Source organism: Pinus tabuliformis, chromosome 8 (assembly GCF_031772625.1).
Source record: "Pinus tabuliformis cultivar Carrire ecotype Pingquan chromosome 8, CPIR1, whole genome shotgun sequence".
Classification (NCBI taxonomy): Eukaryota; Viridiplantae; Streptophyta; class Pinopsida; order Pinales; family Pinaceae; genus Pinus; species Pinus tabuliformis.
This window is the reverse complement of record NC_142294.1, coordinates 1,341,947,240-1,341,965,361: the sequence shown is the minus strand read 5'-3', so window position 1 is coordinate 1,341,965,361 and position 18,122 is coordinate 1,341,947,240. Positions and strand designations below refer to the sequence as shown.

The 18,122-nt window shown below is 35.1% G+C and overlaps 1 protein-coding gene across 1 annotated transcript; it reads left to right on the top strand.

The window, feature by feature from the left end:
* Positions 1–6,236: 6,236 nt before the first annotated feature.
* On the top strand, positions 6,237–7,548 carry LOC149240434 (uncharacterized). The gene is made up of 3 exons (XM_089367296.1): positions 6,237–6,734; positions 6,865–6,891; positions 6,988–7,548. The coding sequence occupies exons 1-3, from the start codon at positions 6,350–6,352 to the stop codon at positions 7,233–7,235; spliced, it is 660 nt and encodes a 219-aa protein (XP_089223422.1). The 5' UTR covers positions 6,237–6,349; the 3' UTR covers positions 7,236–7,548.
* Positions 7,549–18,122: the final 10,574 nt, after the last annotated feature.

Here is an 18,122-nt window from a genome sequence, read left to right as displayed (position 1 = left end):
TCTTTCACTGGGGTCCTATAGGTGCCATACTACTAGAGCCTGGAGCTTATCTTCACTGAGCACCTTCTTGGTTGTTCCATGGTTTTGTATAGGCACCATATAACCAAGGCTAGGGCTATCCCAAGCCCCTATTTCAATGGATATATACTCCTTAGACCTCACCCATAGTTTTATGCGAAGGTCTGTGAGTAAGGGCCAAGCCACAGTCCCGAGCCCCCAAACATTGTGCCTAGGGTCTGGTTGTATGGCGAGCAAGTGACCAGGGGTTGGGACTAACCGCCTGACCCCTCCTCCATATATATGTGCCACATAAACCTTAGATAGAGTCGAATCCCTTACGATTTAAGAACCACCCTCATGGAGTAATGGAAAGGTGCCCGATTTCTAGATGACACGTCGAGTGTTCAAACCTTGTTGAGGCTCTGTGACCTATACCAAAATTATACCTAGCCACGGAGTGCCACGTGGCACACCCTCATTGGCTACCACAAACAAATAGACCAATGAAAACCAACCAACTTTCCTAGTACAAGCCTGCCACTTGGCATATCCATTGGCTCATACCTGCATAGTCAAATCAATGATGTCAGTAATATGGCAACCTAGTCAGTAAAGTTACTAAATTTTTCACTGTTGGGCCAAATGATCAAAACGTGATAACTTGAGCATACTATATTAGATTGAGGTGAAATGAGTGTCGTATGATTCAGAATGACAAACACTTCAATTTGATTCTAGTTTTGAAACATTGTAGGCACTTCCATTTTTGAGCTAAAATTTTATCACTGGATCACATAATGATTTTATTACAAATTTTCTTTCATCTTGATGGACATATGTCAACAATAATATTTTTTAAGGGTTATGTTGTAATTTGGTGTTCTTGAAGTGTTAAGTTTGATTTTAATGTTCCTTAATTGTTATTTCATGTAACAATGTTACCATGGCTAACTAGAGCAAGCCATGGTTGTATTTAGTTGGCCATGGTTCCCTATGGATATGGTATACTATGGTCAAGTATGGTCAAATTTCATCATAATTTATGCTCATCAAGGGTTATGCTAGATTTCAATATAGGGTATTATTTTTCATGTTTCAACATTGAGATATATGTGTAACCTTATGACATTGAAATATGTTCATCAAATTGCATTGTAGGACTATGTTGATCATATTATGTTTCTATGAAAGGATATGTCAGATTGTGTCATATTGTGATGTTTGTCAAGGGGTTTTTTGGATGTGTGATGTTTATCATAATTGAATATCATTACATTATGACATTCATCAAGGGTTATATTCAAATGTGGCACTGCCAGTTTTGTTCAACATGTTGCAATGATGGGTAATGTTCCTCAAAGTGTGACATCAATATTTGTTCACAATATTATAACATAGGGCTACATTCGTTACATTGTGACGTTAATGAAAAGATATGTTGGATTGCATCACATTGCAATGTTATGTCATATAATTATGTTCATTCAAGGTTTCATCAAATAAGGAAATTCCTTAAGAGTAATGTTAAAGTGAGATGTTCCTAAATGGTCATGATGCATTTACATATTCATGTTGGTCAGCTTATAAGGAAATGTTTGGTTTCTTAATGGTCATATCACATTGCGACATTCATGGAGGATTGGGTTATGTCATAGGGCCTATATAAAAAACAATGGGTGTAGAGGAAGACCATGGATAGCCATGATTGAATGGTTGACCATTATTGCCCATATCACTATTGTTGACCGTGATTGATTATGATTATGTTACATTGCAATGATAATGTGGGTTGACTTATTTCCAATTTCTATACTCTTTAATGGTAGTGCCACATTTCAATTTTCATAAAGGGTTTTCTTGTATTAAGAAATTCTCGAAGAGTTATGTTAATTGTGATTCCCAAAGATTTTTTTGCATTGTGATGTTATTTTTTCTTATTAATGTCAAATTATGCATTCCTCAATGTTTATGTCACATTGTGTTGTTCATCAATGGTTATAAATATTTATAATATTCTTCAAGAATGAGATAGTAATATGATGAAGTTGACAATATGGTTGAGATAAATGCAGTAAAACATGTCAAGTTTTAAGACCATAAAATAGGAGGTTAAATTAACGATTATATCACATTATGACATGTCGAACCAATCATATAGTTAACGTCAATGGTAATTTTATTGTATAAAGTGAGACTTCGATAGTTAATATTATCAAAGACTCGCTATAAAATAATGTCATATGACCACAAATTGGTAGTAAAAATATGATTACTTTTAATTTAATATTCATTTATACATGTCAAGGGTAATGGATATTATGTTTAAAGTTGGTATTATAGTTTTCTTTGAATAGTATGTCACATTGCAAAATTTGGAGACTAAAAAAATTAAAAGGCTCATATTGATCCAAGAGTTTCTTTTGAGATTCATAAATTAAGAGATTATTGTGACATTTTAATAGAAATAAGGAGAATAGATGTGATGCAGCATAGTCCCTGCCTTTACTGCTAATTAATTAATCAAGGCAGTTTTTTTTCATTTGATCATTAGCATGGGCTCCACATTTCATCCTTATTCGAGAATATTATTTCACTTTTGCATATATTTCTTTGCACAATTATTCGTTTTGTCATTTATTCATTATTAAATCTTCTTTTCATTCTTACTCATGATGCTTTTCTCATTTGTAATTTGTTTTTATTGTTTCCTCCACACACGCACAACGGAAGCCACCTTCACAAACCTTCTTCTGCTTCCACACAACTTCTTCTACGCTCTGCATCTTTGGCAGAAAATGAATGCTCCTCTCTTGGCACAACATTATCATAAAGAACGTTATCATAAAATCAATACAATCAAGTAGTTTTGAATGGAAATTAGTTCTTGTAGTTCAATTTGTAAATAGAAACTAGTTCAAAGCTTGTCTAGATTCAAGACATAGGCATTAGAAACAAATTTGCTCAATAGAATTATAACCAATTTAATTTAATTTATATCTAAGATTTTTGGGTTTATAGGTTTTTAAGTACAGTATTTCTTGTGTAGAGCTTTCACTGTGTGGAAGAAACTTGTTGTCAAAAATGAAAATTTTCATTGTAGCCTTTGCACAATGAGAGATCTGTACACAGAACTAAATAACATAAAATTAACGAATGAAGCTCAACAAGATCATAAATTTAATATCAAGAGCTATTTCGCTATAGGTAAAAACGATGTGTCAAAAACATAATTGATTCATTATTCTGTGGAATGCTATCTATCTAGGTATGAAGATATTTTTCATGTATTCTATTATTAAGAGACATATATCTAAGATGAAAAATCATTATCAAATGTTTAATTTCGTTTAAAGTGACAACACAACACTGAATATAATAAAAAATTTGAAAGCCTTTTTTTGGAAATTTATAGAAAACGCTATCATAAAATTGATGCAGAATCAAATTCAGTAATATTTATTTTAAAATAAAATGTCAATGACCATGGCCATATGATATTTCTTTGTGTAGAGATTTCACTGTGTGAAAGAAACTTGCTTTGCATAATGAAACTTTTCACTGTAGCCTCTGCACAATGAGAGCTCTATAAAAGGAACTAAATAACACATAATTATCAAATGAAGCTCAATAGGTTCAGAACTCTAATACTGAGATTTATTTCACTATAGGCAGAAAGGGTGTGTCAAAAACATAATTAATTAATTACTTAAGAAAATAATATTTGTACAGGTCTAAAGAAATTGTGTCAATATTCTATTATTAAGAGATATATGTCTAAAATGCCAAACCATTGTGAAATTTTCAATTTCATTTAAAGCAACAACACAACGCTAAATGTAATAGAAAAGTTGAAAGCAATTTTTCAAAATTTAAAGAAAACAATATCATAACATCTATATAAAATCAAATTCAGTAAGAATTCTAGTGAGGATAAAATTCAATGACCGTGGCCACATCTCATATTTTTACGAGATCATATTCAAAACATAGTTTTAAAAGACAAAATTGTTAAATAGAATCAGAATTGTGCAAAGAAAACTATAAAATGGATTTGTTGTAGCGTAAATTGTTGTTATTCTTCCTTGAATGACACAACAACCTATAAGATGTATTATGATTCCATGACTCGTTCAACATTTTTTTTAATGTAGACTTTGTCAGGGGAAACTGTACCTTCCATTTTCCAATAACATGCACAGATTGTCTAAGCCTTTTATAATATCCATATCCTTGAGATAGGCATTACCTCTCCTTTTGCATAGGTTACTACAGGCAAAAGAAATATTCTCAAGTGTAGTGACCCTTTCTGATATCCATCTTCCAATTGCTTCACTCATTCAATATTTGATAACTGTTGGTTTTGCTTTTTGAAATCAAAGAGTAGTCATAGCTACCACTTAAAAGTATATAATTCATTGTGAACAATTTTTTGTCTTCTACAAGATTACTAATAAGTAAGTCCATAAATATCATCATTTTCTTTTGTAAATGCATTAAATTGAAAATTTCTTGCCATGCATCATCAATAATTTTTAATCTCTCACATATGTTCTCGAGGATATATGCCTTCACTGCATTAAGAAGACTCGCAACCTTGTTAAATGCTTGTGGTGTTGCAACAACAAAACTTGACAATGAAGGTGACCATACTGCTAGTAGAGTTATTAGTAGAGGAACAAGACTCACAACATTTTGTAGTTTTTTAATTTCCTTTTCAACATATGATTTTCTGCAACCATGTTGGTAACATTTTGAGTAATTTCATCATTAGTAGATTAATGCAATACCATGAGCTCCATTGTGTCAATACTAGACATATTAATATTCATGTGTTCCTGACCAATAATCCTTTTATCTTCAACCCTTACATTTTGAACTTTCGATTTTTTACTCACCTTATCATATTTTTTATTTTTCAATGTGACACGATATTCATCGAAAATAATGCCTTTTTTTACAATTTTCTCCATTATCTTATGATTCTATGCTAAACAAATAACAACCCAGTTAGGTGGTTCACCCCACCACGTTCCACAGCGATAGCCTATTCAATGCTTACTCTATTTATTACACTTTTGGACTTGGCTGTTTGAAATGTTTTCTCTATTTATGACACTTTTGGACTTGGTTGTTTGAAATGTATGTGTTTGTTCTAGAAAGAATTTTCAAAAATTATCTTGCTAATTTTGATAATTTGTTGGGTCACGAATAACCAATTCTTCAAAACCAAGATTTTTTCTCTTTTCGTAGAGTCATAGGATGATTTTACCAGTTCTTCAAAACCAAGATTTTTTCTCTTTTCGTACAGTCATAGGATGATTTTTTCTCTTTTCTCTTTCAAAACGAGGATTTTTTCTCATTTCTATTTTAATGCTTAATCCTTTTAACCATCTTCAACATTTCTTTCATTTATATAACCATTTCTATTAATATTTTTATATATTTATTTTATAAAATCCATGATAAGTGACATATAAATGTAATCTAAACATTGTTGAATTAGTTTACTAAACATAAGAGAAACATGCAACAAATATAGGTAGCTCTGGGATAACATAAGTTGAAAACTAATGAATAAAATAATAAAAGTAAATCAAACTATAAAGATCAACCTTTTAACTCATATAAAGTGATGTAGAGAATAGTGTTATTTGACGCTTAGAGATAAGGTAAATCTGTAACATAATATAACTCTCGCACATCATAGAAACTTCATTAAATTATCTAAATGATAATATCTACTCGGAGAATCTGCATATTGAGTGTCGCGATGGATGACACCGTCCTACCAACTGGGAAAGAAAGAGGGCAGGCGAACTCTGTGTTGAATTATTGACCATGGATTGCAAGATGAACCCGAATGCACCAGAGTTGGCGATCTACCGTTTTTTTTATTATTATAGGCAAATTCGTCTTTTTCTTTTAACTTGCGTTTTGTTTCGGACCTTTAGTCTTTGTTTTTATCTGGCAAAAGTTGTTGATCGTCGCATAATATTAAAAAAACAGAACCCGGAGTTACGTTTCTCATTTGCTAGCAAACAAACATAGAGAGGCAAAACAAGACGGAAGATTGAATTAGTTGGCCACCGAAAGGCTAACAGTTGGAATTGGCGATCTTGCAGGAATTTGGATTAACGACTTTCCACCAATACTTTACCTATCCCTGCTCTGGTATTTCCGTGTATGGGCACTCATCCTCATCTCATTCGCCTCGTGTATATAAACAAAGCCTTTACCGTTCTTCTCTCAAACGCTAGCGACTGAATTCACTCTACTTATTCGTTCATTTGTTTGAATTTGTGTTTCACTAACTAATTTCTCAATAGAGATCTCTCTCTGCATTAATATAATGGCCAACATCCAGGTATTGGCACTAATAGTCATCGCTATAGCAGCGGAGCACATGAGAGGCATCATCATGGCTGGAGCTCAGTCGCCGTCGTCGTCGTCATCATGTGGAGCTTCTCTGGCGAGCTTGGCGCCGTGCTTGGGCTTCTTGCAGGGAGGAGCCAACAACACTACTCCAACACAGGGCTGCTGCACTGCCCTTGCTTCAGCAGTGGACAGCAGCACCGTGTGTGTCTGCCAGCTCTTTACCACCACCAACAATCCCCTGGGGATTCCTATCAACAACATTCCCCAGTCGATCCCCATCAACCGAACTCAGGCTCTCACTCTTCCAGGAGCCTGCAAAATTACTACTGGCTCTCTCACCCAATGCTTGTCAACTGCTGGTAAATACTGACTGCTAATTATAATCGCTAATGTTTACTAACAAATTGCAATATTCGTGAAAATAGATTGTAGAATTATCTTTGCTAATTGCAGTTGTTGTTGCTTCTTTCTGTTTTTGTGGGGAAATAGGTGCAGGTGCTCCACTTGGTACTCCGGGTACGTACCTTTTCCTTTTCTCTTATTCCTAATTACTGTTTGAAAAATCGAACAACGATGAGCAGAATGAATTTAGTTTTTGGTTGGTGATTTCAGTTTCCAGCCCTCCCCTAACCGCCAGTTCATCTCCAAGTCCAACTGCTTCAAGTATTGCTAAGTCTCCCGCCACGTCTGTTAATCCGTCAGCTCGTCCACCAGCTACTTCTGTTGGGGTACTCTCTCCGTCAGGTAGCCATGGGGTGCCAACTGGCTCTGCCAATGCAGGATCGATGATGGGGTTCAGCATGAGCAGTATGTTGATTGTGGGAATAATGAATGTTATTGCAGCAAGAAGCGTGATGTAGAGTTCAAAAGCGTATGCCTCCCTGGCAATGTATCGGAAGGCAGGGATGCAGTGAGAATGCACTTGTGGCCTTAATGAAGAATGATGCACTGCTTGTTCTAGTATTTTACAGAGTATTTCATTTGTCAATTCTTTACGTCTTTCATCATGGTTCAGATGGATACAATACATAGGGTCTCTTTGTTTATCTGCTTGTGGATCGGACAGTTCCTTCCTTCATTTTATGATTTATTAAAAGGGAGGAATGTCGTATCCGAACCTAGACTCGAGCTCCCATTTTGGCCTTCTTTCTGTCATTTATTAGATTTTCTGCAGACCCGGAAGTTCTCTTCAATAAATCTGGATTTTCCTGATAACACTATAAGCCTGGTTTTTAATCCGAGTCGCTGCGGCCTCCGGCTGGGAATATGGTTTTCATTTTAATATTAATATTAAGGACCTTTTCTCAATAAAAACGTTAAAATTTGTTTTTTATATATAGATAAGAGTTTTCTTCCGAAGGTGGCAAAACCTATCAAACTCAGGTGTCAAACCAACAGTTTTGACAACCATCTCTGGCTGCTATCCACGAATGTCTATATAGATAAGAGTTTTCATTTATATATATTGTTTTCATTTTAATATTAAGAATAATAAAAAAATAAAAATTTATTTTATATATATATATATATATTATTTTCATTTTTATATTAATATTAAGAGTTTTTTCTCAGGTTGAAATTCTTAGATTTTTTAGTAATAATTTTACCAATGGTTAATTTTAAGCAAATTCTGATAATGATGCATCTCTTTTACTTATTTTCAATAAACTTATTTTTCATTTTGTCCATAAATCATATTAGTTGGTTTCGACCTAATTCTAATAATATGATTAATCAAAAAACTCCTTTTTACATTATAAATTACAAAAGTCTTATATCTAATATATATTTTTTTATTAGCTCAGCAGCATATATCTTCTCATCTCAAAGCTGCTGAGGTGTTCTCGTTCTAGAGTCTCGGTGTGATAGATCGGTCGATTGATCGTGCTTTTACATTTTGGATAAAAGTATTGAAACCCAAGGAACTTAAAATGCATGATACCCAAATCTACTACCATATTACTATAATATAATATGCTAATATTACTATAATGTTAATAAGGTTTGGAGAATAATTAGAATATTTATATTAATAAATGTGATATATATATATATATATATAAAATAACGCAAATCAATTTAATATATAATAAAAAAATCGATATAATAAAAATTTTAAAAATATACATTATATTATAACAGTTCATTTAATAAAAAATATTTAATAATAATAAATAATTTCAAAAATTTTATATAGTTATAATGTTTATAAATATGATTTTTTGTTTCCTATCTCAATAGTCATCTTCCCTTGAACTAACCATTTTATAAGAATTGATATCTCTAAACAACTTTAACATAAATTCAAATCTCTAGTTTTATCACATAAATATCCAATCGTATAATTTTTATTTTGAGCAATTTTAACTTAACTTCAAATCTCTAGTTTCATCATATAAATATCCAATCATATAATTTTAATTTTGAGCAATTTTAACTTAACAGAGTCTCAATTCTAGATTCATGTGATGAGTAACCATACAAATATCCAATCATATAATTTTAATTTTGAGCAATTTTAACTTAACAGAGTCTCAACTCTAGATTCATGTGATGAGTAACCATTCAGTGCCAATAAATGGACTAATTTTATGCAATTAAGCCTCAAACTCTGTTATTTATTGTTCAAACCCTAACCTATGTAAGTTAATCGAGGGGAGCCCATTTTACTCTCATAATTATGGCATTTTTTAATCATGTCTATGCAATTGAGGCTTTTTTACTCTGATAACTCAACCATTTTATGTTAGTGCAACTGAACCATTTCTAATAATTTGTCGTGTATATATATATATATGAACCTTGGGTACAAGGAGGTTACATCCCACGATATCATGAAAGAAAATAACGTGAGAGATTAGAAGAGATGTCGGGAAAAGTAATCAACCGTGGGATGTAACTCCTGATATAATAACAAAATACATATGGAAAAAAAATAACATGTATTATGTTCAAACAAAACATAAACAGCCAGGAAACCATGAGCCTTTAGGATTTTCCGAGCCGTGCGTACATCAGAAGAGGGTTTAAACCAATATAGAAAACAAATTACAACAGAGTCGAACTAAAATGTTATAAGAGAGTCGAATTTAAGAAAGAGTCACTACTACATAAAGGAGGGTTTTAAGACAATATTTGAGACAAATTTTGAGTAAATTGTCTTTAACTTAAGACAAAAAAACTTGTGTATTTTCTTAAATATTGTCTTTAAGCGAGTGTCTAAAAAATTATTGTCTTAAATATTATTGTCTTAAAAAATATTGTCTTAAAAGATTATTGTCTTAAAAAATATTGTCTTAAAGATTATTGTTTTAAAGATTATTGTCTTAAAAAATATTGTCTCTATAAAGACAATATATAACATAACCATTATTGTGTGTTAGGAGACAATTTCATTTTTTTCTCTCTAAAGACAACACTCGGATTAGTGTCAATATGTCTTTAATACTAGCTAGTGTCTCTCTAGAGACGATAAAAAATTATTTAAAGATCACTTTTGTCTCTTCAGAGACAATATAAAACAATGGATCGATAAATATATCACCATTGAAATAAATCGATATAAAAAACATTTAATTAAAAATGAACTAGAAAATCATTGATTAATTCATGTTAGCGCACAGTGGAATCGAACCACCAACCTCGTGCTTGTAAAGCAGATGCTCTTCCATTGAGAGAGCACACTTTAAAAAATTATGTGAAGAGTTATGGAAATCCTTAAAATTACATTTATAGTCATTGATTTAAAAAAATGCAACTACACAATGAATTTCAAAAAAAAAGAAATTGCATATTTCCACAGAGTTGAGTGACAAAAATAAAAGTAAGTGAAAAATAGCAAGCAAATTGCTTGTTTTTCCTCTTTATAAACTATAGATGGAGATGATAAGGCATTTGCAGTGCAATAAATACTTTTCTATGAATTTTTTTCTTTTCAAACTTTTAAATAGCCACTTACCTTTTCTTTAAAAAAAATCAATTGGAAATTAAAATTGCATATTTCAAGAGACTTTGAGTGAAAAAAAATAAAAGTGAGTGAAAAATGGAAAGCAAGTTGCCTTCTTTTCCTCTTTATAAACTATAGATGGAGATGATAAGGCATTCACAGTGCAATCAACACTTTGCTATGAATTTTTTCTTTTCAAACTTTTAAAATAGACACTTACCTTTTCTTTAAAAAAAAACAATTGGAAGTTAAATATCATTTGGCCTTCATATATATTTAAAGATTCTACAATCCATCAGAAGCACTTACTTTGTGAAGCCAAATTTACAAAAAAACATATACCATTCACCTTAAAATACCTCTTGGATCAGAGCACACATTGCCCAGCATATCAAACACATATATCTCAATAAAATAAATAGATTAGAAAAACTTAGTGCCATCATCCATCAAATCTACCAAAACAAAAATGCTCAGCGTATCAAAGAGTAATGAATGTTAAAGACCCTATAGTGAAAGGCAAAGCACAAAAAGTAATTGAGGACTCAATTGTCCATAATACCCAAGTAAAAATTACCCATTTAGAAGGCCCCACACAGTTGGACATCATATAGTAACTAAAAATAATAATAACCTGAATGACCTGAATACAAACATCCCATGTAAGACTAGTGATAGAATAACCCAGAGTGCGCTAGGACATTTTCAATTCACTTGGAAACTGATTTCTGCAGTCTCGTGAAAGAAAAAACGTTTTTTAGTTGAAACCCATTTCTAACATTCAACACAACTGAAGATGAATAGCCAAAAGAGAGAAAATCAATGCACCCTATGAAAATTTCACTTTGTTTTCCATTTTTTTGCATTATATCATATAGACATGTTATGCTCAATTGAAAAAATGATTCAATGATCTCCACCACCACAACAAAATCTCACTATTTCAATCCACTCCAACCTTATTTCAACAACTACATAAGTTTACACATACATGCATCTTATCATAGAAGACAAAAAGGCTCTGCTAGGTGCTGGAGACTTTAGATTCAATCTCAGAGAGAAAAAATAAATCCAAAGCTGCAATGTCACTATATAAGTGGAGAAAGGGAAAACAAAAGTGATGCAATGAATCTGGTTCTTCCTTAATGTGAATGAAACTATGAAATTACAAATGCGTAATGTAGGAATACTTTTCTTGTCATCCAGAATCCAACTTAAACTCTATCCACAAATTCCTCCAAAAAGCCTTCCATCAACTAATTAAAAAACGAATGTAAGAATAAGCCAACTGTCAACAACCATATAGGTAAGGTAGATCCACCCTTCCCTAAGGGCAAGTTCCTAATAGAATTGTGAGCTTTTGCCAATAAGTCTAGCAACCTTGTTAGATACTTTGGGGGCAGTGACTAGGTTGAGAGTACCCCAGGTGACCAGGCCACTATGACCTTATGATAAACATGTAGACTGTAATTGAGACCAAAAGGGATTTAGGAGTGCAACATACTACATTGAGAGAGCCCCAGGTCACCAGGTCATTATGAACCTAATTGTAAATAGGAAGATTGTAACTGATCAAGAACTGTCACATAAAATATTACATTTCTTGAACCTCTAGCTTTACCAACTCACGCCCAAACAATAAATGGATATGGCAAAAAAACCTAAATAACTAATTTGAGGATGTTCTAGTTTCAATTTTTCCTTGAAACTATTTCCCTGACACTATTGGAAAAACAACATAAGTAAACCAATCAAAATTTCCATATCCAAAAGACTGAAAGAATATGAAGATGAAGTGTGGATTTACTGAAAAACCTGCTCTTTTCCTCAAACCCACTCTCAAGGGCTCCAACAAATCATTATCTTTTTTTTTGTTGAAGCAAGAATCGGACCTTCTATTTCATTAATCAGTAAATAAAATACATAAAATAAAACATTCCTTGATAAGCAGTGGCCTATGGAGAAAACCCAACACTAACTATTAATAGGCTAAAGGCAAAAGCCCCAACCCCTACAACCAAACCTCAAAACTCTCTAAAGAAATATATTGCGGAAACCGACTAACAAGAATCTAGAGTCGAACCCGAAGAGGAACATATGTGCCAATCTATAAATATTTCAAGTGACTCCGCATAACCCACAAACCCATGAATCTGTAGAATGTATAAAAAAAGTTGCTTCCTGCCATTTACCTGACTTGCATTTTTAATCTCAACCGTCGAACCTCTTCGCCCGATCCCACGACTATGGTCAATATCATTGTGCTTAGAAGCATGACGTTTACCCATATGGACCCACCAACATGTTTGATCAATCCCATCCGTAGATCCATGTTACAAGATCTGACGGATGGGGATCATATCGCACCGGTCTACATCACTGAAAAATAGCGTGTGATGAGGGCGGTATTCCATCCGACCCCACTTCCACGTGGAGATCGCTAAAAGGAATCACTCCCAAAATGGAAAAACCACTTCCCGCTTGTGGGGCTTGCGATCACCAAAAAACCACCCAAGATGCGGTATTGCGAATAAAGCAGAAAGACCCCGGGTTTCAAGGCCGCCGAGAGTTCCTGGTTTTCGGCCTCTCACTGTGTCTACTCTACCTAAACCAATGTGAGAATAAGCACCTACCATCCTGCCTGTCATCCAAAAAACCAAAACGCCCAAGCTACTACCTCTAGGATCCGATATGAAAGTATTAACCCGGGTCAGAAAAAACGGTCTCTTGATTTTCCTGATGCTGTTGTCGGTCCTTAAGGGCTTTGGCTGAACATCCCTCCTTCAACTTTTCATCTGTTATCTCCTCCCACCAGCAGCAAAAATCAATACTCTTATTTCATACCCCCTCATTGGCAAGCCAGCCCGCCATTTTGTTGGCTTCGCTACGAACATGCACCAACCCGAGGGTTCTCAGCGTTCTTAGGTCGCTTGGATTCTTTGGTCGACTTGCAGAAGCTGCCAATGTTTTGAGATTTTCTCAGGAGTAGCTTCAGTATTTATCCTTTTTACTGAGTTAATGACAAGTTCTGAATCAGCCTCAATGATGACATTTTGAATGTTGTACTTGAGCAGTATTTCCAAGCATGCTTCCATCGCCATGAGCTCAGCCATGTTGTTAGTAGCTTTTCCAAGATAGCTATGGAAGATGACCTGTATATTTCCTTCCTCATCCCTCAGAACCCCTCCATAACCTTCTTCTCCCGGATTCCCATTTGAAGCCCCATATATGTTGACTTTTAAAAAACCTTGAGAAGAGGATTGCCAAGAAGACTTTTCTATTGAGGTTTTCTTGAGAATCTACATAGAACCCTGAGGGGGATTAACCTTGAGCTCTAATTTCTTCAATATTCTTACCTCTCTTTGTTTTATAGGTTTACCTGTAACTTCTCTTCCCATGATATGTACAGTTTCTTTGAGTTGTTTAAGGACAAGATTGAGGATGTTACTCACCGGACTCACTTTCTCCTTGAAAATCCTATTGTTACGCTCCTTCCAGACATTCCAGATTAAGAATCCTTGGGTCAGAATCCAGGTAGAGTTTACGATCTCATTATTCGAGAATTTTTTCCTCCAGTTCTTCAAAGTGGTGGTGATGTCATTAGCATCTTTGTCTGTTTACTCAAAGACTTCTCGAACCCAATTCCAAAGAGTTGTGGTGAAAGTGCATCTATTCAGGAGATGATTTGTAGTTTCTTCCTACCATCTACATAAGTGACATCTTGAGGGGCCAACAAAACCTCTTTTTCTTAGGTTATCCCATGTCAGAATCTTGCCCTGTTGAACGAACCACTTGAACAGCTTTACTTTCATCCAATGAGGATTTTCCCAGATTTCTTTCCATGCCTTATCGGTGTTGGGATGGTTTAGCCCTACCTCTATTATTTTGGCTTCCTCAAGGTTGAAGAGACCTGTCTTGTTTTTCCCCATCTTAGTTGATCACTCAAGTTTGATTTTAAGATTTGTCTCTTGTCTAAAAGACCTTGAAGGGTTCTGGCTTGAGAATGCAACAGGCCCATTCCACTATAGTCTAGAAGTTTCCAAGTTCTCCATTTCTTATCATTCCTTTCTTGGTCCTAATAATCACTTACCCACTTTAGTCCTTTGCTGATGGAATTAGTGTGAATGTCTAATAATTCTTCACTTCAGAGATTGTCCTCCTGTTGCTAATTTTCCTCCCATAACCAAGCCAGGTTCCCGTTTCGGATCTCCCAGAATCTAAGGTTTTGGACTAGGGCTCTATTCTCCCATGCTCTATTCCAAATTGCAGAACCTTTGATTTGTCCTGTCATTTTGATTAGATTTTCCTCCTACCATTCGCTAGCATATTTGTGCTTCCAGATTTTTGCCCAAGGGGCTTGAATTTCTTTCAGCCATCTCCACCAAATTTTGGCTCCAAGAACTCTATTTAGAATTCCTGGGTCATGAAGACCCAAGCCACCATGGGACTTAGGTTTGCATACTCTGTCCCATGCCACAAGGGCCCATTTCTTCTTTTCTTCATCTTTCCCCCATAGAAAGTCTCTCTGAATGTTTCTTATATTGATCAGAACACTAGCTGGTGCTGGAATGGAAGATAGCATATAGATAGGGATACTTTGTAGGATAGGCTTAGTTAGAACTAGTCTCCCTACTAGATTTAGTTCTCTGTTTGTCCATCTGTTGATCTTATCTTTTGGCTTATTAATAACGGGATCCCAGACATCCTTGTGAAGCGGTTGGGTAGTGGGAGGAACTCCCAGGTATTTCACAAGCAGTGTCTCCCTTTGAAAGCCCAAAATTCTGGAAATATTTCTTTGAATTGAAATATCTGTATTGAAAAAGAAGATTTTTGATTTAGTGAGACATACCTCAGTGCCTGCTTCCCTAGAAACTCACTCAGAATCTGTTTGAATGCTTTGGTTCCTTGACGGCGGGAGTGCCTTGAAGCATAGTGTCATCCATAAATTGTTGATGTGTCACCGTGTCCCCACCATTAGTGAGTCTCAGACCCTGAATTCTCCCTTCCTCCTTAGCAGCTCTGATAGATCTTCCTAACGCTTCCATCATTAGAATGAAGAGGAAAGGAGAAAGAGAATGTCCTTGCCTTAGACCTTGAGAAGGATTGAAGGTTTTAGAAGGAGATCCATTGAGAAAATTGAATAGCTGGCTATGGTAACTAGCGCCATAACCCATTTTATCCAATCGTGATCAAAGCCATAGGCTTTTAAAATTTCTCTTACATATGACCAGCTAAGTTTGTCATAGGCCTTTGCTATGTCTAGCTGCACTATCATTCCAGCTTGTTTATTGGTGATGAGTGAATGAATCGTTTCATGTGCTTGTATTATATTATCTAGAATTTGTCTTCCTTCCACATACCCTATTTGTTCCTCTGACACTAGGTTGGGAGGAGAGGTTTAAGACGATTGGCAATGACTTTGGATATAATTTTGTAGATCACGTTGCATAATGATATAGGTCAAAATATTTTTGGAGAGGTGGCCTTCTCTTGTTTGGATATTAAGGCTATGAAAGATTCATTGAGCGCCTTTAAGACTTTCTTAAATCCTCGGGAGTCTTCCACTACCTCCAGGCTGTCCTATTTCACTATCTTCCAACAAGCTTTGAAAAAGTCCACATTGAAGCCATCTGGGCCTGGTTCTTTCCCATTTTGCATCTCTTTCACTGCTTCCTCAATTTCTTCCACTGTTATTGGTCTATTGAGATTGAAATTATCTTCTTTGGTGACCAATTTAGGGATGTACTAAGTGAATTTTTCTATGAACTGGTATCTATCTTCCGAGGTTTCCTTAGCAATTTTCTGAAAATGCTAGAGTAGAACTTTCTCCATTTCTTCATGAGTGTTTCTCTTGACACCATGTTGATTTGTAAGTTTCACAATTCTATGGTTGTTTTTGTGAGCTATGGTGGATCTATGGAATAATTTAGTGTTTCTCTCCCCTTCTTTGATCCACTGTACTCTGGATTTCTGTCTCTAGAGTATTTCCTCTTGAAGGCATCTATTGTCCCACTTCTGCTAGAGTGACTCTGCTATCTCTTTCCTTTCATCTGTGTATCCTTCTGTGATAAGAATCTGGTTTATTTCCTTTAGTCTATTTTCCATCTCCCCTTTAGCTTTGAAGATGTTACCAGATTCCGTTTTGTTCCATTCTTTGAGTCTACCTTTAATATGTTTGAGCCTACAATGAAGCAAGAACATATTTGTACCTTGAAGGTGAACATCTTCCTTCCACCATTGTTCAATATTTGTGAGGAAATATGAATGTGTGAGCCAAGCATTCTCAAACCTGAGGGGATGTTCCTTGGTTTGCCAAAAAAGGAGGCTTCTAATTGGATAGGCCAGTGATCTGAACCCCCAAAAGGTAAAATGTGTGCAGTAATGTTGCTTCCCCTGAGAAGAAGTTCCTCTTAAACCATAAATCTGTCCAATTTTGAGGCCACTTGGGTAGTGCCTCCTCTTTCGTTGTTCCAAGTGAAGATTCCATTGCTTGTTTCCATATCAACCAATTTCATGTTGGTGATGAAGTTCTGGAAGGCAATTGAATCTCTCCCAAGTATTCTAGTTCCTCCTTTCTTCTCCATGAGTGATAATGTTAAAATCACCTCCAAGAATCCATGGTATAGCTGGGTATCTCTTTTTCATATCCTCAAGTGTTGTGAGGATTTGAAGTTTGTCATCCATTGGTTGTGGACCATAGACATTGGTGATCATGTAACATTGCCTGTCTCCCACCGGTTGGAAAATCAGAGAAAGGTGATGTTTGGATGCCTCTGCATCAATCACACCAAATTTCTATGGATCCTAGAGAGTGAGAATACCACCAGCAAATTTGTTTGCCTTAACTTCAAGGTATTCATATCTATTTACCCATAAGCTATTTTTTTCACGAATCTTCTCCACTAAGCATTTTGTTTCCTGTATGAATACTATGCCAGGTTTTTCCTCTCTAATCCTTTTACCAAGATTCCTTTGTTTTCTTCTGCTCCCTAGTCCTCTAATGTTCCAGGTTGTGATTTTCATTGAGGTGGGGTTATAAAGGAGTAACTAGAAAGGTCTTTCATCCTTCCCAAATCAATCATGAGCTTTCCACACTCTAGTATTAATTCCTTTTGTCTCTTTCTACCCCTCCTTTTGCTTAGATTCTTTGTTAATTTTCCGGTTATTAATCCTATTGAAGAGGTTCCTTTGCTTTCCTGGTTGTCATGTCCTCTTTTGACTCCTACAATTGTTTGATGTGTCTTGTTAAGGAATATCTATTGGAACTTATCCACGTCCTCCTGAGGGATGGATTTTATTCCCAAGTTTTTGCTCTGTTCTAGAAACTTTTCCAGCTCTAGGTTCTCCCTTTCCAAGATCTCCTACAAATCTTGATCCTCCATACCGCTTTCAATTTGAGTCATTTCCTGGTCTTTTTCTACAATCATGGTATTCAAAGAGTCCACCGTGTGTTAATTCTATTCCTAAATGTACTCCACGTTGTTGATCCGGATTTAAACAGGAACGCAACAAATTACAGAGATAACCATATACACAAAGATGCAGCGGAAATAATACTTCATTTCATTAATGGAAAATACTGAAATATGCTTACAAACAGAAATGGAAATAAACTAGCTAGGGCGATGGTAGCTTATCTCTGAGAAGAGATGTGATGGCTACATGCCTCTGAACTGTGTTACAATGAGGCTCGAAGGCCTATTTATTGTTGAGAAACAATGGAAAAACCCTTAACATTCCAAAACCTAACCCTAGGAGATGAAACGCCAAACTGTGGGCCCCGTTTGGGGGTAAGTTGGTA